This window comes from Aspergillus karnatakaensis, assembly GCF_047715665.1.
Source record: "Aspergillus karnatakaensis strain CBS 102800 unplaced genomic scaffold BJY04scaffold_1, whole genome shotgun sequence".
Taxonomy (NCBI): Eukaryota; Fungi; Ascomycota; class Eurotiomycetes; order Eurotiales; family Aspergillaceae; genus Aspergillus; species Aspergillus karnatakaensis.
In genome coordinates, this window is record NW_027395713.1 from 959,624 (window position 1) to 982,715 (window position 23,092).

At 50.2% G+C, this 23,092-nt stretch overlaps 11 protein-coding genes across 11 annotated transcripts; 6 read left to right on the forward strand and 5 right to left on the reverse strand.

Moving 5' to 3' along the window:
- Positions 1–613: 613 nt before the first annotated feature.
- Positions 614–2,675, reverse strand: BJY04DRAFT_4760 (OTU domain-containing protein). The gene is made up of 4 exons (XM_073720461.1): positions 2,556–2,675; positions 2,078–2,487; positions 1,586–2,016; positions 614–1,528 (listed from the first exon to the last, which is right to left on the reverse strand). The coding sequence occupies exons 2-4, from the start codon at positions 2,313–2,315 to the stop codon at positions 764–766; spliced, it is 1,434 nt and encodes a 477-aa protein (XP_073577405.1). The 5' UTR covers positions 2,316–2,487; positions 2,556–2,675; the 3' UTR covers positions 614–763.
- A 172-nt stretch (positions 2,676–2,847) lies between these two features.
- BJY04DRAFT_176241 (uncharacterized protein) lies at positions 2,848–3,197 on the reverse strand. The gene has a single exon (XM_073709451.1). It carries the CDS (start codon positions 3,123–3,125, stop codon positions 2,949–2,951), a length of 177 nt encoding a protein of 58 aa, XP_073577406.1. The 5' UTR covers positions 3,126–3,197; the 3' UTR covers positions 2,848–2,948.
- A 23-nt stretch (positions 3,198–3,220) lies between these two features.
- On the forward strand, positions 3,221–4,923 carry BJY04DRAFT_4769 (FAD-dependent oxidoreductase). The gene is made up of 5 exons (XM_073720462.1): positions 3,221–3,459; positions 3,508–3,645; positions 3,696–3,799; positions 3,852–3,955; positions 4,020–4,923. The coding sequence occupies exons 1-5, from the start codon at positions 3,428–3,430 to the stop codon at positions 4,737–4,739; spliced, it is 1,098 nt and encodes a 365-aa protein (XP_073577407.1). The 5' UTR covers positions 3,221–3,427; the 3' UTR covers positions 4,740–4,923.
- A 183-nt stretch (positions 4,924–5,106) lies between these two features.
- BJY04DRAFT_212623 (uncharacterized protein) lies at positions 5,107–6,171 on the forward strand (the record flags this gene model as incomplete). Its single annotated transcript, XM_073714635.1, has 2 exons — positions 5,107–5,797; positions 5,858–6,171. The coding sequence occupies 2 exons, from the start codon at positions 5,107–5,109 to the stop codon at positions 6,169–6,171; spliced, it is 1,005 nt and encodes a 334-aa protein (XP_073577408.1).
- Positions 6,172–6,898: 727 nt separating this feature from the next.
- BJY04DRAFT_212624 (TVP15 family protein) lies at positions 6,899–7,472 on the forward strand (the record flags this gene model as incomplete). The annotated part of the gene is made up of 4 exons (XM_073714636.1): positions 6,899–6,918; positions 6,981–7,099; positions 7,155–7,244; positions 7,300–7,472. The coding sequence occupies 4 exons, from the start codon at positions 6,899–6,901 to the stop codon at positions 7,470–7,472; spliced, it is 402 nt and encodes a 133-aa protein (XP_073577409.1).
- Positions 7,473–10,502: 3,030 nt separating this feature from the next.
- Positions 10,503–13,102, forward strand: sreA (siderophore transcription factor SreA). The gene is made up of 3 exons (XM_073720500.1): positions 10,503–11,103; positions 11,154–11,671; positions 11,725–13,102. The coding sequence occupies exons 1-3, from the start codon at positions 10,778–10,780 to the stop codon at positions 12,519–12,521; spliced, it is 1,641 nt and encodes a 546-aa protein (XP_073577410.1). The 5' UTR covers positions 10,503–10,777; the 3' UTR covers positions 12,522–13,102.
- On the reverse strand, positions 13,101–14,963 carry BJY04DRAFT_4958 (PTH11-like integral membrane protein). The gene is made up of 6 exons (XM_073720507.1): positions 14,609–14,963; positions 14,522–14,558; positions 14,397–14,464; positions 13,961–14,334; positions 13,838–13,905; positions 13,101–13,787 (listed from the first exon to the last, which is right to left on the reverse strand). The coding sequence occupies exons 1-6, from the start codon at positions 14,798–14,800 to the stop codon at positions 13,393–13,395; spliced, it is 1,134 nt and encodes a 377-aa protein (XP_073577411.1). The 5' UTR covers positions 14,801–14,963; the 3' UTR covers positions 13,101–13,392.
- A 913-nt stretch (positions 14,964–15,876) lies between these two features.
- BJY04DRAFT_212627 (uncharacterized protein) lies at positions 15,877–17,009 on the reverse strand (the record flags this gene model as incomplete). Its single annotated transcript, XM_073714637.1, has 3 exons — positions 15,877–15,926; positions 15,993–16,665; positions 16,734–17,009. 3 exons carry the CDS (start codon positions 17,007–17,009, stop codon positions 15,877–15,879), a joined length of 999 nt encoding a protein of 332 aa, XP_073577412.1.
- Positions 17,010–18,147: 1,138 nt separating this feature from the next.
- Positions 18,148–19,468, forward strand: BJY04DRAFT_176283 (oxidoreductase, short chain dehydrogenase/reductase family). The gene is made up of 5 exons (XM_073709452.1): positions 18,148–18,657; positions 18,706–19,015; positions 19,063–19,118; positions 19,163–19,271; positions 19,328–19,468. Exons 1-5 carry the CDS (start codon positions 18,218–18,220, stop codon positions 19,361–19,363), a joined length of 951 nt encoding a protein of 316 aa, XP_073577413.1. The 5' UTR covers positions 18,148–18,217; the 3' UTR covers positions 19,364–19,468.
- On the reverse strand, positions 19,023–20,579 carry BJY04DRAFT_5065 (enoyl-CoA hydratase/isomerase family protein). The gene has a single exon (XM_073720528.1). The coding sequence runs from the start codon at positions 20,452–20,454 to the stop codon at positions 19,579–19,581; it is 876 nt and encodes a 291-aa protein (XP_073577414.1). The 5' UTR covers positions 20,455–20,579; the 3' UTR covers positions 19,023–19,578.
- On the forward strand, positions 20,580–21,103 carry BJY04DRAFT_5027 (uncharacterized protein). Its single transcript, XM_073720521.1, has one exon. The coding sequence runs from the start codon at positions 20,705–20,707 to the stop codon at positions 21,005–21,007; it is 303 nt and encodes a 100-aa protein (XP_073577415.1). The 5' UTR covers positions 20,580–20,704; the 3' UTR covers positions 21,008–21,103.
- The last annotated feature ends 1,989 nt before the right edge of the window (positions 21,104–23,092 follow it).

Here is a 23,092-nt window from a genome sequence, read left to right on the forward strand (position 1 = left end):
CAGGCTCGAAATTCTACGCAGAAGGCATGCCTATGCTTTTACTCTCCATCTTCACAAGGATTCTGTCTCTCTGCCTAGGCAAAGAAATTGTTCTGTATTCAATAAGTACTAGCCATATAGTGAAAGCAGTCCAGCCAGATTTCACAAATATGAGCGTGAAGCAGCAAAAGAATATAAAGCCTCTTCTAGATTCTAGAGCGCCCGCCGATCCAGCCAGGGTCGGGGGGTCCATGTCTTTTCCGAACCTGAACGCCCAAGTAACTCCTGAGTAACCGGCAAAGACAAAAAAAACAAACCCAGAACAAGATCCAACCAGCGCCAACATACCATGGGGCATGCCAAGAAGTAAGTCAATGAATAAAAACAAGTCGTTGTTGCCTGCAGGTATAACCTTCCGGGGATGAGGCAGGAAGGCAAGGCATGATGCACATCGATGGTATAGAATGCAAAAAAAAAAGAACATCACCAAGCCTCATCCACAAACGCCTTATAATGGGTAAAGAGACGACCGCATAAGCCGGTTGGGAGAAGGATGAACTTGCGGGTCGATAAGATGACTCCAACGCTCAAGTATGGAAAATTGCAAAACAACCGCTGAGTCGCTGACACAATATGCTCTAAAAGGCTCAGGAAATAAAAGGCCACCCAACGCGCTTAGATGCAATCAGGAATGACGTAAGCGAAGGTAAGAAGACGACCATGTATAAGGGTGATGTGGGGATGCGGCCACGAGAGTGATATGTGACTGTCTTGGAGGGGAAGGTTAAAGAGCATGAGGAGTGTTGCGGGTTCGGGATATCCGTTGACTCCGGCGGAGTTTCTGCTCAGTGGTGCTTGGATCGCTATTTTGGCTTGAGGACTCGTTGGAGTCTGCTGGATGCTTGAATCTGGGTTTTAACCTGCGGCTTCTCCGCGTGTTGCTCGCAACGTCTTTAGGTGATTCCGATGCACTTGATTCTGTCTGCTCCGTCTCGTTTTCGAGGGGGGAAGTTGGTATGCTCTTCTCCGGGCTCACCCGAAGACGCAGGGTGATGGGCTGATGTTGATCTTCATTTGATACAATCCCGACTGTAACGTCAGGAAGTATTCTTCGTTTTTGATCACGTACGCGAGTTCGCCGAGAAGCCGGTCGCGGATTCTCTTCCTCTTCGCTATCATCTGCGGAGCGTTTGCTTCCAGTACTGAAAGGAGATGAAGAGCGAGATGAGGGCTGAAAACGCGACTTCATGATGGCTCTAGAGGCAGTGGATTCAGGTGCATGTGTGGTCGCATCATCGCCTATTAAGCTCATGAACGCATTGTCTAAATTCCCTCGGCATTGTTCGAGAACGTCTATGATCGTTTCACGGTCATATTTGTCACCGAGGCCATCCTGAATAACAGATATTTTCCAAGGTGATGCCGAACTGACTACGGCACTATCAGACGATGCGGAACTAGTCTGCGTTTCTCCGTCGGGCGTAGGAATGCACGGCAGGCCCGTATGGGGCCCATTGGTGTGTCGTACAGAAGAGTAGTGGTGGAAGTCCTAGAGCCAGGGTTAGAACACTGAGCATACATCGGAGCGAAAGGCGGGCGCCCTTACGTGAAATGCAATGTGTACAATCTCCCTTTCCTCGTTATGCGGAGCATCAACATCACGGAAGTTTTGGATTCCGTACATGGTGTAAACATTGACGTCCTTCTTGAAGGATTGGCAGAAGGCCTGTATTTCCTCTGCTCCTCCCCAGACACCATTCTTCCGCGTCTCCGCCACTCGAGTATCGAAGCTTCGTTCTTTGTCTTTGCCAGACGGAGGAGGAGCAGGGCTAGCGGAGGAAGAGGAGCAGTAGGAATTTCTCGCGGCTTCAGCTGCTGCGCGTCTCGGAGCCCTACGTTCTCCGCCAGCGGCAGCTATGAAGCTCATGAAGTAGTCTCGGTTGGCAAAGATATGATCGGCAAGTCGCGTTCGGATGTAGTCGGCATGGTTGAAATCTCCAAATAATTGGTCCGACAGGGCGTAGTAGAGGCAATTACCTGCAAGTCTCAAGTTAGTGGGAGTGCTTCTCCAATGATGACAAGTCACTGAAAGGCTTACCATCGCCCTCTGTAGGAAGCGCATAGAGCCCCAGTTGAGTGAGACAAGCAAGTTCCAGACATTCTGTATCTACTTTCTTGCGTGTAGTTCGCGGACCCCGAGGCAGGGAATCCTGGGAGAGCTGTTCCGGCGGCTCTTTCGTAGGGTTGGGGTCATTGACCAGGCTCCCTTCGGAAGGGCTGTGATGGTGAGGGGCAATAATAGGCACGATTCTGCCAGTTTTCAGGACATCTGCCATGATTGGAAAATGCCTACCCCGCGCTGGACCCTCATTGAGGAGGACGAAGAGAAAGAGAGCCTTGTTGAGCCAGGGTGAGAGAGAAAGAAAGGGCTCGAAACGGTGAGGAAGAGAGGGTCGGTGGAGCGAGGAATAGGATTCGGAGCAGAGGAAAAAGAAATACGGAGCGGAGCTTTAAAAAATAAGTAACAACCAACAACCAGGGTTGACTCGGGAAAAACTGGGATGGGCGGCATTCACTGAATAGGGAACAGGGCAGGATAGATTCACATTGAGCTTGGAGGTGCCTCAATGATTGTTCTTCCATGCGAGCCTTTTTCTTTTCCTGACCACCATTGACTCGATGAATCACAAGACTGGTAGGGAGGAGGTAGATCAGGTTGCAAGGCTGCTGCTGCTGGTGTGTATTGCCTCCGCGTTTTGTAACCAGTAGTACCATCCCCGTATCACCCGTTCCTTCCTATCTGGGTTTAGTACGCGCTTGTAATTCTCTCCATTGTCGCGCGTCACCCTTCCTATTCTGATCAAGCGACGTGTTTGACAAGCACATTTTAAGTATCTACCTGGGTACCCTAAGTAGAGTTTCTCAATAGAGAGGCCTTATTGACCTCACCATATATCATCAACCTATTTCTAGCGGTGAGGAGTGACAATGGCTGCGGCGGTATTGTCCACTCTGCCAACTGAGAACTCGGGTATTGATAAGGCGAGGAACCCCGCATGGAGAACAAAGACCCCAACAATTAAGCTGCTGAAACACCATCTGCACTCCTGAATCAAGGAGGACCTGGAGCAATAGGTTTCATACATGAAATGTTCACGGTAGACAACCACTCTCCATGATGTTGCAAAGGACCGGGCAGAAGCGGACCAAAGGTGCCCCACGTCACTACCGAGCTGCAGCCTCACGGTCTCCAACTTCAATCTACCTATCGCTATCAGACCAATTGATTGATAACAGAATTCACGATGGCCTCGGGGTCGTCTGATAGTCCTTGGCAGAGCTTCTCCTCTCCAACACTTCCATCTGCGTCCTTGTAGTCACTCGTTTCTCCCCTGACTCATACCTATCACCTCAAATATATCTTTCGCGCAAGCAATACCGCTCAAGCATGGCGACGTCGAATAACATTGTGATAGTCGGGTGCGTTCGCAGCTCATTTGTGTAACATCAACTAATGTATCTAAACAGGGCCGGAGTATCCGGACTCACTACAGCATATCTCCTGTCAAAGCACCCCGCCAACTCCATCACCGTCGTAGCAAAGCATATGCCAGGCGACTATGATATTGAATACTGTTCCCCTTGGGCGGGCGCCAATTACCTTCCGTACGCTTGATCCTGTCACTTCCCAGAACCACAGCCACTAATGAACTTAGAACCGGCCAACCAGGCAGTAATCATGCCAAGTGGGAGCGAGAGACCTGGCAACCGTTGAAGGAGCTAACAGAGAAGCATCCCGAGGCCGGGATTCACTTTCAAGGTTTGGCTATCAAGAAAAAGGCCATTCTGCTAAGATCCTAACCAATCACCAGATGCAATCCTTTACAACCGCAAAAAGGACCAGGAAACCCCAGTTGGTCAATGGTTCTCAGCTACGGCTAGCGAGAACCCGTGGTATAAAGATGTTGTTCCCAATGTACGTCTTTCCCGCCGCTACAGCGGAATATAAAAGCCGCTCTGGGCTCACTGACAACTTAAAGTTCAAATCCGTCCCCAAAAACCAGCTCCCTCCTGGGGTTGATAGTGCCCAAGCATTTACGTCAGTTTGTATCAATACCGCCGTATACTTGCCATGGCTTGTTGGCCAATGTCGCAAGAATGGTGCAATCTTCAAGCGTGCCGTCTTCAAACACGTCTCAGATGCAGCAAAAGCCCACCACTCTGGCAAGCCCGCCGACGTTGTGGTAAACTGCACTGGTCTTTCATCCAGAAAACTCGGCGGTGTCCTTGACACCAAGCTGTACCCTGGCCGTGGGCAAATCGTTCTTGTTCGGAACGAATACCCTGTTATGGCCGGTACCTCGGGGACCGATGACGGCGAAGATGAGCTCTTCTACATCATGACCCGGGCTGCCGGCGGCGGAACTATCCTGGGCGGTTGCTATCAGAAGAATGAGTGGGATCCACTACCTGATCCGAATGTGGCCACACGGATCATGAAGCGGGCTATCGCTATCTATCCAGATCTGGTTGGAGAAGGACAGGGGATTGAAGGGTTAAACGTCATTAGGCATGGTGTTGGGCTGCGGCCGTTGCGTGAGGGAGGGCCGCGTATTGAGGCTGAGAAGATCGATGGCGTTGCTGTCGTGCATAACTATGGCCATGGTGGGTTTGGATATCAGGCTTCTTATGGCTGTGCGGCTGAAGCTGCGCAGTTGGTGATGGACACTTTGCAAAAGAGTGTCCGGGCGAAGCTTTAGCGCGGAAGTATATTTTTGCATCTATAAATTGAAGCCACTACATAAGACACTTTATCCAATCAACACTCAATTGACTGTCAAATTCATACTCCGTGGATGATGTCGAGTCTACCTCCAGCTGGTACCTAAATGTCCATCCCTTCCTCCCCCCAAATCAGACGTCGCCATTGCGTCATCACTCTGGGGAAGGAGGTACAACTTTGGGGAACCCTTCACCTCACAGGCTTCATTCATAGAAAGTTCATAAAAGATCCCACTTCATCTACTAATCTAATAGGGATTTCTCGATCAAACTGAACTAGATATAGAGTTGGACCACACTCACACCACCAACCTCGATTCTTAAAGCTACACGCCCGCCTCCAAAATGACTTATAAACCCCCCCAGGTCGAAGAAGGCCAGGATACTGATGACGTGACCAACTCCTCCAAGCGCAAGAGAAACACTGAGAAGACACCCACGACACAAGAGAATAGCGCGGAAGAATCGGATCTAGAGCCGCCGAGCAAGGCCGCCAAAGCCGATGAGGATGAAAAGCAGGAGGAAACGCCTGCTTTAGAGGACGATCTAGGTGATGATGATGAGGATGGAATCTTCGAGGATGACGGAGAATTTGACGAAGGAGATCTTGCGGAAGACAAAGACGCAGTCGATAACGAAGGAGAGGATGAAGACGAAGAGGAAGAAGAAGACACAACCCAAAAGAAACGCTCCACTTCCTCCCCCAGCGCCGAAAAATTGCAGAAAACAATCGAGAAGTTCGGCCGCGGCCCCCTGCAAGGAACCGCAATCGAGAAGGAAGCACTCACCGGCTCCCCCGAAACCGTTTTCGCCATGCTCATGGACGCAATGCTAAAGTCGAAGCCCATGTCGCATGAACTCACGGATAAGGCGCTTCGGAAACTGGTTGATGTAGGATATCATGATATCCGAAAACTGGGAGACGCTAGTTGGGAGGAAAGGGCCATGGTGCTGAAGGATGGAGGGTATAACCGGTATAGGGAACAAGGGTCAACCAACTTGGGCAAGTTGGTGGAGTTTGTCAGTGAGAAGTACGGTGAGTGTAGTCTTCCTTAGCCTGCATTTATTCGATGGAATTGAACTAATCCAGCGGTAGATGGCGATCTTAACAATCTTGTCAAGCAGGCTGGAAATGATCCTCAGAAGACGAGAGAGCTGGTTAAGGAGGTTCATGGTCTTGGGGATCTTGGTGTTGAGCTGTTCTTCAATAACGTGCAGAGCGTCTGGCCCTCTATTGCTCCGTTTGTCGATTCTCGGAGCCTGCAGACTGCGGAGGAATCTGGGTTAGGGACTGACTTGGACTCCATATATGCAGACTTGGATAAGGACTCGGTTAGAATGTGCAAGCTGGCGAATGCTTTGTCGGCCGCACGACTGGATAGAAGGGTGGGAGATCTCATGGCGATCTGATAGCCTTGTTACTGTGAGATATAAGATGTCAATATCTCCTCAGATGAAAGTGGCTTACGCCATGCGATGATCCATTCTTCCAAGCCATATCCACAGCCGTGGATCTGGGCCGTAAAAGACATCTAGAGGTGCACATCTCTCAACGCACGACGTCTATTGAAAGTCCGCAATTAAGCAAACATCCGTCTTTGTCAAGGTCCTAGTGAAATAACCTATAAGCTTAATAAATAAAGAGTCAACACGCCAAGTGAGGCTTTTCGCATCCCAGCCACTTGGAACAGTTGAAGAGCGCCGCTGAGTCATCCGGTGCCGTCAGGGACTTGGCAGACCCGCTTGTTGCGCCTCGCTGCGCAACGCTGGATGCTTTGCTCTGCTCTGCTCATTTCCCCAGCCTTTCATCCATTTTCTCCCTATCTTCATTTCGGTTTAGAAGCTTCGTTTCGAAAATAGACCTCCTTGCCTCATAATTACGACCTCTTATTGACCCATTCGCAATCGCACCCTCTCCGCCTTACCACAATTCTGCTACCTAGCTCTCCTGACGAAGCGTAACGAATAAGCTACGTGGTACCTCGTTGAGCTTTGTCTAGGCAACAGACATTTCGCCTCAAGAGCGCGACGATTCCAGATTTTGATATCTATCTTCGCCAGCGACTCCCCACTCTAACGATCTTCGATCCATCCCGAACGGAGTTATTTTCTAGAGACAACCTTCCATACCCTCACAATGGATCTCTCTAACATCTTGTATGTTACACGAAACCTCGAGCTTTTTGCGTAGGGAAAAAAGCTGACTCTTTCACTCCTAGCCGCATTGTCAACGTCGCCGTCGGCGGCCTCATGGTCTTCGGTGGTATCTCCCAGTTCTTCGGCGGTGGGGGCTTCGGAGCCATTATCCTCGGAGTCTACATCATCATCTTTGGTCTCAGTATGATCTCCCTAGGGCTAGCGTTCCGGAGCGCATTAGGGCTAACATCTTGAAGTTGTCGCCGGTCTCGAGTTCCTCCCTAACATCCCCGACTACGTCTACCGTTATGCGTCCTTCCTCTTCTCTTTCCTCGGACGTGGTGTCTGTAAGTTACTTGCCATGAAATGTCGTGCCGTCATGTCTCCGCTAACACCCCGAAGTCTATGTCTTTGTTGGATGCATCACCCTGAGCGGCCACGCTATACGTTATGTTTCCGGTTCCATCATCGGCGTTATCGGTCTCGCCTACGTCGCCTTGGAATTCGTTCCTTCCATCGAGCCCCCTGCGAACATGCGCGAGGCCGACCAGAGCTGGGGTGCTGAGCAGGTCTAGATACCATAACGTGGGACTGAAACCGGGTTGCGACAGCTTGAATTCGATCTTGCTCTTGCGGCAATAACGATCGAAGGACGGCCCATTGTTCTGCTCGGAAATACCACGAGAGGTGGACCCTAGAAATTCGGGATCCTCGTTTGCGATGAACGATACCCCACGAGAGTGAGGAATGATCTTGCGACGATAAATGGAGAGAAGCAAGCTATAAGGTCGTTGAGGGAGGGATGATGTGATACGAGGTGAGCTCTAGTAGGAACGGTGTGAGAAGGTGAGAACAGATGATGTGTGATGTGATCGATATATACTACTTTTTTCCAATTTATCTGTAGTATGCGGCTTTTACAAAGGCGGTGGTGGATCCTTATTTCGTTTCCGAGGACCATTTATTACTATATTAGCCATGTTTTGTTACTTTCTGTCTGTCCAATAATTGGAGGGATACTTGATTTTACCTGGTCTGCTTATGTACTAGCACCGTCTATCTATGTCATACTGAATGGCCTGCTAAATGAGGCATTATTCTGACCAGTTATTGCAACGGTAATGGTAGGGCCTTGAACGTCTTCGGACTCGAAAGTCACATAGTACAAGCTAGACTAGTAGGGCAAGGCAACTGACCAGGATCTAAAGTAATGTCGTACTCGTCACCATGAATCAAAATAAATGGCATCGGAACGCAAATCACTTCGTTATCTGATCAAACCACCCTCTCTATTCCCACCCTAATCTGATTGTGGCCAAACCTCAGACCAATACGAGAAAACGCCAGCCTACCGGACTCCGAGCATTCCGACCAAGACTCTGAACCGTTACAAATGGGGCCATAGATCTTGGCTGTGTGAAAGGAGACCGGCGTGCCCGAACGTTGAGGGCACGTGTTCGATTCAAAACTCCGGGTAAACTAAAGGAAAATTATCTGATCTTATCAATCCAACTCCGGAGTCGGAGGTGATTGGTGGATTCTAGCAAGGCTTTCGTATTCTCCAGATCTGAAGCAAGGAATGGAAGGTTCAGCCCGGACTGGAGGTGAAGTGAGGGGCTGAGCGCAAGGGAACGGAATCCTGCCTGTGTCTTTGAAGTGGAAGTTGGAGAGATTTGGCGGGAGACGGAAGCCTTGGTTGACGTAGTTCCAGTAGCTAGCTGCAGATAGAACCTGGAGAAACACCTCATCGGCTCATCCCCATGTCGGAAACAGGAAAACCTGGTCTAGCGGTCGCGCTTGCGCAGACTTATGTATCCCTGTGCGAGGTTTGTTCTTGGTCTATACGGGGAGGAGGGGCCGTATTGGCGTGCCTCTGACCCTCTGACCCAGTCTCCAGATGGACAAGGGCAGGGTTCAGCAAGGTCTGAGGCATGGTTCAATCTCTTCTCCGATTGGAGCACGTAAAGTAAGCAGAGGGTAGAAGCGTGATTTATGTGTGGGTATCATAGGTCGAGAAATCAATATCATGATGCTGAGATGAGGCGGTATGGCATGGCATGGCCTGCCCCTGGTCGGATCATGTCGTTTCCCGTCTTCTAAGTAGTTGTCGGGAGTCACGCCATGGTTGTCAGACCTGAAAATCTCCGTTTTACAAGGATATGGGTACGATTGTGTTTGAGATCAAATCAATCAATACAGAGTAAATCAACACTGTTACTCTACACCGACTCAAGGGTTTGATACTGTAAGACCAATCGGAAGATGCAAATAGAGTGACAAGAATGCTGCCCGTTGGGACCGGAATGGGCCAATTAAGTATGCGATAGATCAAACTGCGGTGGTCATTCTCCATCGGGGAGATAACAAACGAAACTCCGGCGGCTCGCCTCCAGAGCTGCGGACTGATCGTGCTTTTGTCGCAGTCTGGACTCTGGAATCCCAGCGAATCTTTCCGAGGCTCGTTGAGCCAATGGTGTCTATCCAAAATAAGCTGACTGACGAACTTTTCAGCACTCAAGCCAATCAATGCTGCAACAATCAGGCTTATTCGATGACGGATCCGCTAACGGCCGATTAGGCAGAGACTAAACCATCCTGGGCAGCGGTGGAGCAGCCATGATTCGATCTGGGGATCACTCTGTGTCTTTTGAGTCCGGGAGAAAACAGACTGACGAGATCAGAACCACTTTTTAGCACATGGGGTCAGTCGGATCAGCCGCTCGGCTCTCACTTCTCTCCTAAAAAAAAGTAAAAAAAAAAGAAAAAACCCGACCACACCCAACCGGCCCGACAAACCCTCGTTGAACTGCAGCTGCAAAAAGCAAATGAGAACGACCAAGAGAGCCTGGAAAAGAGACCCAACGCCAGTTGGTTTAGCTGTAGATCCCCCTGGGAGATCGATAACGACTTGGTTGAACGCATCGGATTCCGGAATACCAAGCGCCAGTACTACTAGTCAGACTCACCAGTAGTGAACTGGTTGGGACTTGGACTTGGAAGCGTGACAAAGAATCACCATCAGTTTCATTCATCGCCAAGGTACGTTCTTCTCCCCTAAGCACCTGTCAAGTTGTCAACATCCATCTCATCCCCATCCCTGTTATCAATCATCTCTTCTTCATTCCATCGCCCGTACTTCCAGCCCCTCCTCCTTGCTGCCATCCTCCTGCATCTGCATCATATCTGATCCGACCTTGCTACGTATTGATTGATCTGCCTCTCCGCTGATCCTTCTCCATCTCCTCCCTCCAGCTTGACCTGTCCACCTCTTTCTTCTCATTATTCCAACCTTCTCGCTTACACTCTTCTGTACTTTTGCCTCGACCCATCTGGAGATCTTATCGTTCCCCTTTTTCCTAATCCGCTCTTCTTGGTTCAATCAGATCTCCGCTTTCTCCGGCTGCCTCCTATTTTCATCGCCACTGCCGCCTCTGTTCCTGCCTGTTCAAACAGCCACCAGTCCCTCGTTTACCACGGAGTACAGGTCTCCATCATTCAATTCTTCACTTTTCTCGGAGGCCCTTTCAAGGATCTTGACTCCCGCTCTTGTCTCCGCCTCCTTTAGCTTGGAGTCCCACTAGCTGCAGCACCGATCGATTTGCCATTCCAGCCAGACACCTCTAGCCCTTTCTTTTCTTTTTCTTCTGCACTGTCATCTTGACCGACTTTTGAACTTCGTCATACAATAATTACACCCTCCCCCGATTGTGGTACAGCATACCATCGCACGACAAGCCGTCCCTTTATTTTGACCGTCAAGTTCGAGCGAACCTCGCCGTTCCCGGGATCTTTCCTCGTTGCTTTCCCGTCCTCCCTCGTCCCTCGACCGGATCCTCGAGTCGCGGCGGTATAGATACAAGGATACGGATTAGTGGTGGAAATGTTAGCTTCCATATCGCAAATGGAGATGCTGCGATCTCTTCCTCGGAATCCTGACGTGGTTGCGCGACACCCATCCGCCGAAGATCTAGACGCTGCTCAACAGCTCATTTCATCCGCTCAAGCCGGCCGAGAACATCCTCTGGAACGACACCATACAGATGACGGGTCTCGGAATACTGAAGCACAGGGTTCACATGCTCAATATGAGGTGGATTACACCGAGCGTGCGGTAGTCCAGACCTCGGAGTCAGTTGATGGTCAGATCCTGGACAAATCATCACCAAAGTCACAAAAAGACACTTCGTTTCTGGGCCATTCTTGCAGGTTCGTAGTTGCTCCCCTTTACTATCGGGACTAGTCTAACGTTGTTTTAGCAACTGCGGGACGAAAAGCACTCCGTTATGGAGGCGGTCTCCTACCGGAGCCATGATTTGTAACGCATGTGGCCTCTACCTAAAAGCGAGAAACGTTGCGAGACCGACGAAACGGAACCGAACGCAAGCGAGCCCAGAAGCATCCCTTCCACAAAGCTTCTCCCTTGGTGCCCAGCCCGATCAGACAGTCAATGGCACTGAGGGCTGCGGTGGTTCCTCGGGGTCTTGCCCGGGTGGTGGAAATTGCAATGGCACAGGTGGTGCAGAAGGATGCGACGGCTGTCCAGCGTATAACAACCGAGTTTACAAGTCAACTGCTCGCGGGAACGTTGCAGCGCATACCTTGAACAAGACGACAATACCGGAGAGTGTCCCGCCATCGCAGGAACCTGAAGTGCCGGCGAGAAATCCAGCGCAACCCGACGGGAACATGCTCGTTGCTTGTCAAAACTGCGGAACTACAGTGACACCACTTTGGCGTCGGGATGAAAATGGTCATCCGATCTGTAATGCCTGTGGTACGTTTATTTCCGCGATTCTTGACCCACCAATATCGCTGACACCAACCTAGGTCTATATTATAAACTTCACGGGTGCTATCGACCGACAACGATGAAGAAGACAATCATTAAGCGGCGAAAACGTGTTGTGCCAGCTCTTCGTGAACATTCGCCCACAGGCGCCACGCATTCATCTCATGGTTCTTCTGCCTCACCAGAAGCATCGTCTCCGGCAGCGCTTTCCCTCCCCCACGATGACCGCTACCGGTATTACAGCTCGGAACCTACGTTCGACCGCATTTCTCCTGCGGCACAACGGCCATTTGGTTTCGCACCACCCCCCGTTGATTTTACTGGCTTCACTTCTGGGTCTCTGACGCTGCCACACCACCCTCCTCCGCCGAGACTACTTGAACCAGGTCATCCCCCAGTCTCACAATTTGGTCGACGATCTATCTCGCCAAATCCCGCGAACCCAAAGAAGCGAACCCTTGCAGAAACTGGACAGGCTCTTGAGACTGGTTCCATTCCCACCACCCTGGAGGCTGGATCGAACCAGCTTCCACCTATTGTCTCCTCGGCGAATCCGCCAGCCCCGGCTCGACTCAGCTCGATTTCCACTATTCTCAATCAAACCCATGCCCGCGAAGAGGCTCGCTTAGACCCCTCCCTTGCGGGGCTCGGGCGCCAACAACATCCTCAACCTCATCACCCTCAACCGCCGACCCTCGCACCTCAGACCTCGCAACCGTTGCCAAGCGTGTCTAACTTTCAGGAAGATCGTCGTGCACAGCTCCAGCGGGAAGCCGAAGAAATGCGCGAAATGCTCCGAGCAAAGGAAAGGGAACTTGCGGAGCTGGCGCAATGACACCGAGCCTCCACCGATTTATTTTTTCCTTTCCATTATTTCCACGCCCTTGGTCACGTTTAGAGGTACACTCGGCGCAGCTCTTCCTTTTCAAGATACCACGTTCCATTAATGATGGATTGTACGGAGTTTATTCTGTCACGGATCGGACAAAAGTCTCAAGACTTCCACTATTTTTGTACTTTCTTGTCTTGTTCTCTTTAAGCGATGGCGGGATTAGCGATTATCAGAGAATGATTCCTAGGGGGTATTTTCCGGCTTAATCAGAGCATTTTCTGTCCTAGCTCTACTTGATTGTAATCTGTGGCTTCGTAGACTATTTTGCCCCGCACCTTCCCTCTTACGAATCCTGGAAGCCCACTAGATTTTTCTTCATCGAGACTATCTACCTACATCAACTCTCCCCGTTGAATGATACAGTTATAACCTACAGCTCTACTCTTCGCCCCGTGCAAAAGAACGCAACCCGCTGTTGTACACAAAGAGTTCGTAGTAGTAGCCCTATCTGCTATCAATGCAGAGAGACAAACTCTTGCAAGATGAAACAATTTCTCGAAGGTCACTTACATCATACTGGAGGATATGATTTAATCGAGCTTTTTAGAATATACATCTGGGATTGATAAAAAATATATACATATCCGTATTTAGCGGGCAGGTCACAAATTACAAAGGTCTCCGCCTCAACGTATATCACTATCTAGCATAAATTTGTAAAAACGACTGGGGTATCGAGAGTATAAACAAAACCCCACTATGCAGGATGAGAAGAAAAAACAGTCTCCAGTCAAATGCTCCACCAACGCCATACAGCAGCGCAGAGCACAAGCGCAACGCATAGGCACAAAAGTATGAGGCAGTGTACTAGTCATTAATCATCAACAATCAACCTCCTGTGGCTCGTGGACTCCGAGCCTCCACAAGAAGCCGTCCGTGCTTCTCGGATCATATCAGGCGTGACCTCAAGCCCAGTTCCGGAAGTCTTGACATTATTTTCATCAGGTACTTCCCCAGCTTGCCCCATGGTATCGATAGTAAGAAGACCGAACTCCGGATCTCTAGAATAAGGATCGCTTAGTGCTCTCTGACGCGTTGAGCGTGGCGCGGTGGTGCGCGAAGGATTGATAGCGTCTTTGTTGTAGCTATTTGTTGACAGGATCTTAGGAAAGATGCGGCTGATGAGGGGCCGGAGGAACGGGAGGCAAGCGCAGATTATGGCAACGTTGCATTCGGCTGCAGTCCAGTAGGCTGCTGCGACGTTGCTCCCTAATATTGTTAGCATGATTGGAGACGCAGGGAGTGAGATAGATACTGACAGGATGTGTCGTTGCTGCTGGCCACGGCGCGCAAACTGGAGAGACGGAGGATACTTGTGATTACAACACTGTCGAGTAAGTTAGTGCATTGCATCGAGGAAGGGATTTGAGGACTATACTGACAGCCCACCAAGAGCGAATACAGCAACCAGGGCAATCTTCTGCCGCAGAGGTAGACGTAATTGCGATATATGCGGCATTGGTAGAATAAGGAGCGTTAAATCGGTAGCAATGTTCATCGACGCGTTGAAGAACCATACGGCCTCGAACGAGAGGCATGAGCCGGGTAACTCTCGGTCCCAGAACTTAGCAACAGGTACACAATTCACAAAACCGCTGACGATAGCCCATGTTGAGTACACTATCACTATCCCGAGAACGACATAGCATATGATGCAAAAGCGGTAGCTGGGGAAGATGCGCAAATACTGAAAGAGCAATGAGATTTTCGTAAAAGCGAGACTGGAGTTGTAAATAGGAATTGCTGCCCAGAGACGCTGGAAAGAGCCTTAGGTTAGCAGGGGTTGCAACAGGGAACTAATGTATTGCACTGCCGTACCTTGAGCTGTTTCTGTAACTCGTCCGCCGGTATGTCATAGGAGTGTCGTCCCATACCAAAGTTGTACTCTGAGCAGCGTTAATAACAAGGTATAGAACCATCGAGAAAAGCGTGTGGAGACGTACGCGAGATGACGAGGCCGAGATACACGATCGCGAAGGCCTGCGAATTATGTTTCAGTAATGCTTCGAGTACTAACACGAGACACAGACCAGAGAAACAAGTATGGTCCAGTCCTCTCTCCCACTTAGTTTGATCAATCCGACTCTGGTATATATGCGCATTGCGACAATGACAGCCGAGATTCCGGTCAGCACGGCCGTCACCACCATCGCCCTCTGTCCTCTAGATGCGCCCTCATCAGAATCCCTAGGAAGTAGAGTGTGCTCCAAGATGTCACCCATCGTCGTCTGGGCGGTTTTGAGAGATGAGTCGGAACGAGTGTGTGAAGGCAGGCATCGAGGACTTCAGAAGTTGTATGTCATTGAGGTCGGTTGATGAAGATGTACATGGTCGGCTTGCGTGCGGCTGCGGGGGATGAAAATTGTCCAGAGCAAAAAGCGACCGTCGCACTATTAAAAGCATGAAGACAGAGCTCTGGGCATTGTTAGAAAGTTTTCAGACAGGCATAGATTTGATTGGGTATCGACAGCACTCTTGACGGCTATCCTACCGCGGTTCATGCTTCGACTCATAGCAGCAGGGCTCCATAACGGCGTCTCATCATTCAATGGTAGCGAGAATCGATGAAACTAGGAGCACCCTGTTACCCACTCGGGTGTCGTTGCTTGTGGGTAAGCTCGAGAGTCGATGTTCAGCTCAGGAGATCACTAATCAGGGATTATATTGGCATCGAGCACGATGGGCAGGATGGCAGTGGCACAGACCCAAGCCCTTGGAGATTCTTTACTTCCCCTGCCGAGCGTAGTGTGTTCCTGCTTCCTGGCGCTGCACATCCTTTCTGCTGATTTGGTGGATGGGTCCGCTAGACTTGCAACTAGTGTCAGATCAGTTTTTTTGCCACGCGGAGGCTTACTCCGTAGTTAGTTATCGGACGGACTACAGGTGGAGGGTTCCTTACCCTGAACATTCAACAGCATGCTTGAAACCTATTATTTTTGAGAGTGCAGAAGACTGCAGGTGATTGTTGAGGTGGACCTTCAAGAATGGTGCTCCAGTGAAGTGGAGAAGTGCCGTTTTCGGCGTGTCGTTGACTCGTGGATCTTTCCTGCTAAGCCAACCGTGACGTTCTCGACAACATGCAGCGATATGCCATAAAGAGTGGTTACTACAGAGTATACGGGAGAGAAAATTATTCCATGATGAAGAGTGGCTGTTTGCCAGTCATTAAATTAAGATGTTTAATGTACAGACAATATTATCAGACTATGAGATTCCTTAAGTGAAAGATAAGTTGCTTCGACCCTGAGGGCGAAAATGTCGACTGTATGAGTCCATATAGATATCCATCGCGAATGCCTTATATGCTTGCAGCGTACTTTGATTGAGGGTTGCCGACGAAGACTTGGTCTGCTTGGCGTCAGTAACAATGATCTCTCCTCGACAATGAAGCATACTCATTGAACATAAACATACCGTAGGTTGTCGGGGCATTAACGCAATTCCTTAGCGGCGAAGGTTCGTACCGCTTATGATTCAACTCCTCAATAGTGACCGGGAGCTGCCTATTCCTCCACTTGGTTCTTCCGCGTGCCCTCGTCTTATGCTCCACAATTCGTTGCTGAAGATCCCAAATCCTCTTCGACTTGATAGCCTCGCAATCAATAAACCCATTTCCAACCCGATAATCTGGGTTACGATAAACCTCTGCGTCGCCGTGATCGTAATATGGTCCCTCCCCCTCTCGCTTATCGTGCACCCACTGTCCATGCCGAGTATAGTGTTTGCTTGTGCGTCCCTTCATGATGGCGATGAATCCCTTGGCGCGGCGAGGGATGGGCATTCCGGGGTGAAGTTTCGCAACCACAGGGTCGACGTAGGTCATTGCGTTGTATAGGAGTGTTTCGACACGGTAGCCGCGGAGCGCAGGCTTTTGTAGATTAGGTGGGTTGAGCATAACCCAGAGAGAGACTTCGGGGGGTGTTGCGCTGTGCGCGAAAACTGGGTCTCCCTTCCAGTTGAAGTGGTGGATGTGGCTGCCCAGTTCTGACTCCATCATCTGTTTTCGGACGTCGAATGTCGCCTGAGTAGCATGCTTCATCTCGGTTTCGCTCATGACGTACTCGAGGTCGGTTTGTTCTTTCTGTGCCTGGATTAATTGTTAGATAGGGAGTTTATGATATAGATGGGATGGGAGGTGGATGGCACTGGACTTACTTTTTGTACAAGGAGTGTGTCAATAGCTTTCAGCATCTGGATGGCATCTGAGATTTTCTGTTTTGATGGCCATGATGGTGTATTGAACGTAGAAGCGCCGGGTAACGCATTTGAGAACATCTCTGTATCTGAAGACTCCACTGAAGAGAGGGCGGAGAACGCATCCGCGCATAGGTCTGAAGATACCTCAGAGTCAAAATCAAAGCAGATGTCCAATGGTGGCGTTATCTTTGGCTTTTCTAAGAATACCATCTCGATTGACTGTTCTGAAGACATATCGTGATCCGTCTTGAGGAACCATTTGGATACCCTCCTGGTAAACAGGCTAGAACCGACTTTTGGTAAGTGGAGCGCCATTGTATCGCGCCTCTAAGCCAGTAAGAGGTATAAACAGGCTGAAAGTCCGCTACGGCCGCTAGTTAGCAACATGATGTTGAAAAGTCCAAATCTGAGAAAAGCGTACCGTGACGCAATGTATCTGCGGCTTCGTAGAAAGCTCTTGTTGCAACGGCTCAGAGCTCGGTATTCCAGCTAGAGGAGCTTTAAAGATTTTGTCGTCCTGCTCTGGTGCAATATGTAGGAAGTCGTCTGAGAAGTGCACTTGGGGCGAAGGGTCGTAGATGAGGTACGGTTCGTCAAGTGGCGCAGCGAGGAAGAAGGAAAAGAAAGCAAGAAACGAGTCATCCTCCGGTGGCTGCTATTCATCAGATAAGAACTCAATATACACATCCTAACATGAGGATTGGTCGGAGGATGGTGTCTTCATTCCGGTAAACGTAGGGCTGGAATTGATTTCCGTGGGCCAGGCATGATTGTGCGTCCCGGCGCGCGGGCTTCAAACAGCCCAAATAAATCTAGTTATACGAGCATATAGAGCATCTGAAATAGATCGCATCTATAACGAAGGCCTCATTTGTCCGCTCGTGCTGCATGAGCGGAGCAGGCGGAGAGGAAAGGAGCTTCATGTCCTTCGAAACCCGCAAAGAAACAGGATTTGCAGTACAAGCAGAAGAAGAGCTATGCTCTCGCTATATCTGATCCAGAAGGCTTCCCTGATTCAAATGGTCAGCGTAATCACCACACAATTCATATGCATGAAACATAGCAGGGGTGTCAAACACATAGATCATTAGAAGCATTCATAACACCCCTGCCCTGTTGAGACCATCTCCAACCTGCCGTTGACCCTTTAACTGAATTCCAGGCCGATGAATACAAATAAAAGATCTGTTATAGCCGGAGGGCGTCCGTTCGAGGTCCGATCAAACGGACAGGATTCCTCCTATCTTATCTTATCGGATCTTATCGCACGAGAAGTCGGAGATATATCCGAGCGGTCAAAGGTTCAACCGAGCAATTGGGAGCAGTCTAGTAGCCGGCGCCCCGCTATTGCGAGATCAACTCCCCGCACCCCTCTCCCTATTAATACTCATCGCCTCTCCCATTTATTCTGTTTCCCGATTCTTGACTCTATAAGAGCTCTTATGCAGCACTCCCGAAGGCTCTTTCGTTCAATTGCAGCCCTTCGTCAAGCCGCCCCCTCCCTTCGAACCACCCCCGCATTCTCCCCGCCCATCTGGACAGCTCCAATTCTCGGATCCACCTTCTTCACACGCACAATGGCTACCGCTGTGGCAAAGCGCCTGGAGGGCAAGACAATCATTATCACTGGTGCCTCTTCAGGAATCGGTCGGAGCACAGCCAAGGAGTTCGCTCGGACAGCCCCCAAGAACCTGAAACTCATCTTGACTGCTCGCCGTCTCGAGTCCCTCGAGGAGCTAGCCAAGGAGATCAAGGAGGAAGTCGGCGATGGCGTGCAGACTCTGCCTGTGAAGCTGGACGTCAGCAACCTCGAGGAGATCAAGAACTTTGTGCCCAACCTTCCTGCGGAGTTCCAGGAAATCGACGTCCTGGTCAACAATGCGTGAGTTGTGCCATTGAAGTCGAAGGATGTCTCTAATAGTGCCTATAGTGGTCTCGTCAAGGGTGTTGCACAGGCTCCGAATATCGAACCCGAAGATATCAACGTCATGTTCGCTACCAACGTCACCGGATTGATTGCCATGACCCAGGCCGTTCTCCCTATTTTCAAGAAGCGCAGCGACGGTGGCCGTGGTGATATCATCAACATTGGAAGTATTGCTGGCCGCGAGCCCTACCCTGGTGGTAGCATCTATTGCTCCACCAAGGCTGCCGTCAAGTCATTCACTGAGGCGCTGAGGAAGGAGCTCATTTCCACCCGCATCCGTATCATCGAGATTGACCCTGGTCAAGTCGAGACTGTACGTCAATCATGAGCCCTTGTCGAGTGCAAGCTGACCTCAACCAGGAATTCTCCGTCGTTCGCTTTTACGGCGATAAGTCAAAGGCCGATGCTGTCTATGCGTAAGTATCCTAATTAGGGGCGCGGAATATGCTAACGTATCTAGTAACTGCGAGCCTCTCACACCTGAAGATATCGCTGAAGTCATCGTTTTCGCCGCTGGCCGGAGAGAGAATGTTGTTATTGCGGATACTTTGATCTTTCCCAGCCACCAGGTAAGACGCTGATGATCTCTCTTGATGGTGACTTTACTAATGACTTGATTTCACAGGCTTCCCCCGGTCATCTCTACAAGAAATCTGCTTAGAGGACGGTTATGACGACTTGATTGGAACTGTAAATAGTAACCTCGGCATAAATAATAGACACCAAGGTATAGATTTCATAAGCATATAAAGATGCTATCGTACCAATCTTCCTCAAACTACTATAACAACTAAGACCTGGCCCACAATTTTGGACCGGGTATGTGAGTGCCTATACCCAACGTCTTTCCCTTCTGACTTCTCTAAAGGCATGGTATCATAGATTGCCCTCAAATTCGAACTTCCCATGCCTCCCAGCCCCAGCACTAAACCTTGCTGCCCCCTTCACACTCTCCTCCCCAATGACCTTCACCCCATGGTCATACTCAAACCCCAACGCATCCTCAAACGACCTCGCGTCAAACGCCGCATAGTACGCGCTCGCCCGGTCCGTATTCATACACACCTGCGGGAAACTCAAGAGTTGCGTGGCAAGCTTGGTTGCCTCCTCCAACGCCTTCCCCTTGGGGACGACCCGATTCGCAAGACCCCAGGACAACGCCTCTGTTGCTCCTACAGGCCGTCCGGTAAGGATCATATCCATCGCCCGCCCGAACCCGATTATCGCTTGAAGCCGAACAGTCCCGCCGTCAATCAAGGGTACGCCCCATCGGCGACAGAAGACGCCGAAAACCGCATCTTCTTCCACGACACGCATGTCTCCGAGTAAACTCAGTTCCAAGCCCCCGGCGACCGCGTACCCGGAGACAGCCGTGATAACAGGCTTTCTGATCTGCATTCGCGAGGGCCCGATGGGGCCGATATTCCGCCCCTGTACTCGCTCATGCTGTGCGATCCTGGGGCCTGTATACTTCGTCTCGGATGTTGTTTGGCCTTTGTCTTCGGTAGAGTCGTACTTTGCGACTTCGTGGAGGTCGAAGCCAGCGCAGAATGTGCCGTTTGCGCCGTAGAAGATGGCGATCTTCTGTGTATTGTCGGATTCGAAAGCGAGGAAGGCGTCTGTTAGTTTTCTGCCTGTTGGGCCGTCGATTGCGTTGCGTCGCGAGGGGCGGTTGATGGTTATTGTTGTTATGCCGGATTGTGTTTTGGTGACTTGGACAGCGTTGGGTTCGGGATCTGTGGGTGAGGTCATGGCTGGAGGATGATCAATGAGGGTCAAGTGGTGATCGTATCAGGCTTGTTGATTCTTTTGTTGAAAGAGACCGCGCGGTGCTGTTCAATGCTCGATCCTGAGGGCTCTTGAGGGGGCTTTATAGAATGCAGACTGCGATCGCTACCAAGTAGACTGCTTAAATTCCCTGTGCATACCCTCGGCTCAAAGGAATCTGACAGTCCTCGGGAACAATGTACCTCGAATTGTCCCAGATCTTTGATCCGAGAATATGGCGCCGCAGCTGTTAACCTTGCGCCTCTCGATATTGTCTCCACTTTGCTATACAAGCTATATCAGCCCCGAGCCGGTCAAACCAAGCACCTACTACATATTAAGCACCTATGGCACCTCAAGATCTCTAAAGCGACTCTGTAGGGGTGTCCTTCGACTCCCATGTTGTTATACGGATCACCGGGAATCGAGCGGGGTAACCAGCCAGCCATGGATGCCATTGCGCTCTGAACACGATCAGACTACTGAGCGTTCATCAAGCTACACATGTAGGATTGAGACTGCTTGCATACAAAGCTAAATCTATACGTATTATGCGATATTCAGCTTCCATAGGTAGGCTCCGTGGGTGATTGATTGGCTCTTCCCATACTATGTGTCAAAAGGCAACCGAGGCAAAATCAGCGAACAGCGAACCATCACCATGCGCTATCTCTCTACCAGTAGACACGAGCTGATTTCAACTGAAGGTAGCATGCTTGGCAGCCTAACATGCCGTACCTCCATTATGAAAGAATAAACTCGCAACCTTGGAACCTTAAGGGTGCAGCCACGAACATCAAGATCGAAGGAACGACTCATATCCTCAACTGGCTGATCGGTAGGATCAACGAAGCCCAAATCTCCGTCCATGAGGAAGGTACGAGGATTATTGTGACGCGAAATAGGAAGGAGCGACCTCTATATCAACCTCATTCGGAAGGAACGCACTGTCACCTAGCAACCACTGGTCGCTCCTTCAATCGTATTGGAACTATGAAAGGAAGGCGCGTCAATAGTGAGGAAGGTGCGATGGAGTATGCCTCAAAATAGGCAGGCACGACCCCCTACAGTAACGAATGTGGAAGGAACGACTCGGTGTCGGTAGCCCTTTCCTTAGACGACATAATCCCGTCCTTGCGGCCCGGGAAGGCGCGAATAATGGATAGACTGATAGGGAGGAACTATCAATCGCTCTTTGAATTGAGCCTCAAGGTGAAGCTATTAGCTGATCTCTGAGAAAGCGCGACGAAGGTACCTATCAATGTAGTCGACGACAGACCGATAAGTATCTAAAAGGCGAGCAGTGGTATATCGGCGGCTCCTTCCTTAGGCCAGAAACCTTTTGGAGGGAAGGCGCGACTCTGCTATGGACTATGAATGAACAGCCGGTGCGGTGATAGCAGTCCGTTGGTGGTGGGGAACGAGAAATATGGGGGGAGGTGCACGCACCACAAGGAAGGTTCGTTGGGGTCCAGCTAGCCAAGGTGCGACCCTTACATCGAAGTTCAGAAGGAGTGAACGAAGAGTGCATTGTCGATGGCTCTTTCCTTTCCTCCGAGCTCTATGAAGGAAAGTGCGATCCTTGTAACAGCGCCATGACGATAGCTTTTTGAGAATGATGCGACCGGATATTCGAGTGACTGTGGTTGTTTTCTTTTGGTTTGTCTTCCATTTCGTCAACTTGCTTGTAGGCAAGGCGCAGCCTGGTGGAGTTTGTTTCTATCAGCCCCGTATGTCACATGCGATCAAAAGCATGTATCCTGTAGACAGGCAACACAGTGCGACCTGATTTTTACCATAGTCTCGGTATCCTGCGGTCTTCAGGGGTTCATTCTGGGCTTGCAACATTCGTCGTTATCAAAGAGGAGGGAATAGTAAGACGCGGAGTATAAGTTCTCTTCGCCAATATAGGGGCAGATTCGGGAATATAATCTTCGGACTTCGGGGCATGGGATACCTTTATAGCGTCAGCGGCTTGCAAAGGGCCATTGAGGATGAGAGGCAGTACCGGCGCGAGCACGGTCGTAAACACTGCAACGTCAACCTCGCTCGGAAGATCACCGATTGTCCCATTATCGTCCGAACAGATCATGCATCGAACGTTCAAGAACTCTCATCGGAAACCTTGACGGGAAAAGCCCGACAGTTCCTAAAGGTGCTGTCATGAACTGTCGCCTGCTCTTATCTCTGGATCATCTTTCGTCATTGTGTAACAATCAAAAGCCATCGTGGTGTGTAGCAGCCGCTAGGTAAGATGACCTGTTTCGCCCGGGACACCTAGCATCAAGCAAGGGGTGGGGAATACGTAGAATGAGGGACCAGAAAATGAGGTTATTCTAGACCTCTGTATCAAAATCAAAGACAGTGTTCCACGGATGGATAGGTATAGTCACGGTCCGATCCGCTCGTGACCCAAGGCACACATATTTGTTGATAACTTGATACCTCCCGCTGGGAAACGAGTGATCGAGTAATGCACATTGCATAAGCTGAAGAAGCTTATCTCGGTTCAAAAGGCCATGTCCCAATTTTGTGACTGCGATCTGTTCGCCGGCCGAAGAAGGTGGAGTCTTGGCCGAGCCGGATCCGACTTACCACGAAAGACGGACTTGACCTGTCTTCA

Bases quoted from the DNA above. Each gene is read 5' to 3' on its own strand.
- BJY04DRAFT_4769 (XM_073720462.1), top strand. From the start codon at position 3,428: ATGGCGACGTCGAATAACATTGTGATAGTCGG. The intron at 3,460-3,507 runs GTGCGTTCGCAG...GTATCTAAACAG, and splicing joins AATAACATTGTGATAGTCGG to GGCCGGAGTATCCGGACTCA. The intron at 3,956-4,019 runs GTACGTCTTTCC...GACAACTTAAAG, and splicing joins ATAAAGATGTTGTTCCCAAT to TTCAAATCCGTCCCCAAAAA.
- BJY04DRAFT_176241 (XM_073709451.1), bottom strand. From the start codon at position 3,125: ATGTATGAAACCTATTGCTCCAGGTCCTCCTTGATTCAGGAGTGCAGA.
- BJY04DRAFT_4760 (XM_073720461.1), bottom strand. From the start codon at position 2,315: ATGGCAGATGTCCTGAAAACTGGCAGAATCGTGCCTATTATTGCCCCT. The intron at 2,017-2,077 runs GTAAGCCTTTCA...TGAGACTTGCAG, and splicing joins GCTTCCTACAGAGGGCGATG to GTAATTGCCTCTACTACGCC. The intron at 1,529-1,585 runs GTAAGGGCGCCC...CCCTGGCTCTAG, and splicing joins TTGTACACATTGCATTTCAC to GACTTCCACCACTACTCTTC.
- BJY04DRAFT_4958 (XM_073720507.1), bottom strand. From the start codon at position 14,800: ATGGGTGACATCTTGGAGCACACTCTACTTCCTAGGGATTCTGATGAG. The intron at 14,335-14,396 runs GTACGGCAGTGC...GGCTCTTTCCAG, and splicing joins AGTTACAGAAACAGCTCAAG to CGTCTCTGGGCAGCAATTCC. The intron at 13,788-13,837 runs GTCAGTATCTAT...TAACAATATTAG, and splicing joins CAGCAGCAACGACACATCCT to GGAGCAACGTCGCAGCAGCC.
- sreA (XM_073720500.1), top strand. From the start codon at position 10,778: ATGTTAGCTTCCATATCGCAAATGGAGATGCTGCGATCTCTTCCTCGG. The intron at 11,104-11,153 runs GTTCGTAGTTGC...ACGTTGTTTTAG, and splicing joins TTTCTGGGCCATTCTTGCAG to CAACTGCGGGACGAAAAGCA. The intron at 11,672-11,724 runs GTACGTTTATTT...ACACCAACCTAG, and splicing joins TCCGATCTGTAATGCCTGTG to GTCTATATTATAAACTTCAC.
- BJY04DRAFT_176283 (XM_073709452.1), top strand. From the start codon at position 18,218: ATGCAGCACTCCCGAAGGCTCTTTCGTTCAATTGCAGCCCTTCGTCAA. The intron at 18,658-18,705 runs GTGAGTTGTGCC...TAGTGCCTATAG, and splicing joins GACGTCCTGGTCAACAATGC to TGGTCTCGTCAAGGGTGTTG. The intron at 19,272-19,327 runs GTAAGACGCTGA...TTGATTTCACAG, and splicing joins TGATCTTTCCCAGCCACCAG to GCTTCCCCCGGTCATCTCTA.
- BJY04DRAFT_5027 (XM_073720521.1), top strand. From the start codon at position 20,705: ATGGCGCCGCAGCTGTTAACCTTGCGCCTCTCGATATTGTCTCCACTT.
- BJY04DRAFT_5065 (XM_073720528.1), bottom strand. From the start codon at position 20,454: ATGACCTCACCCACAGATCCCGAACCCAACGCTGTCCAAGTCACCAAA.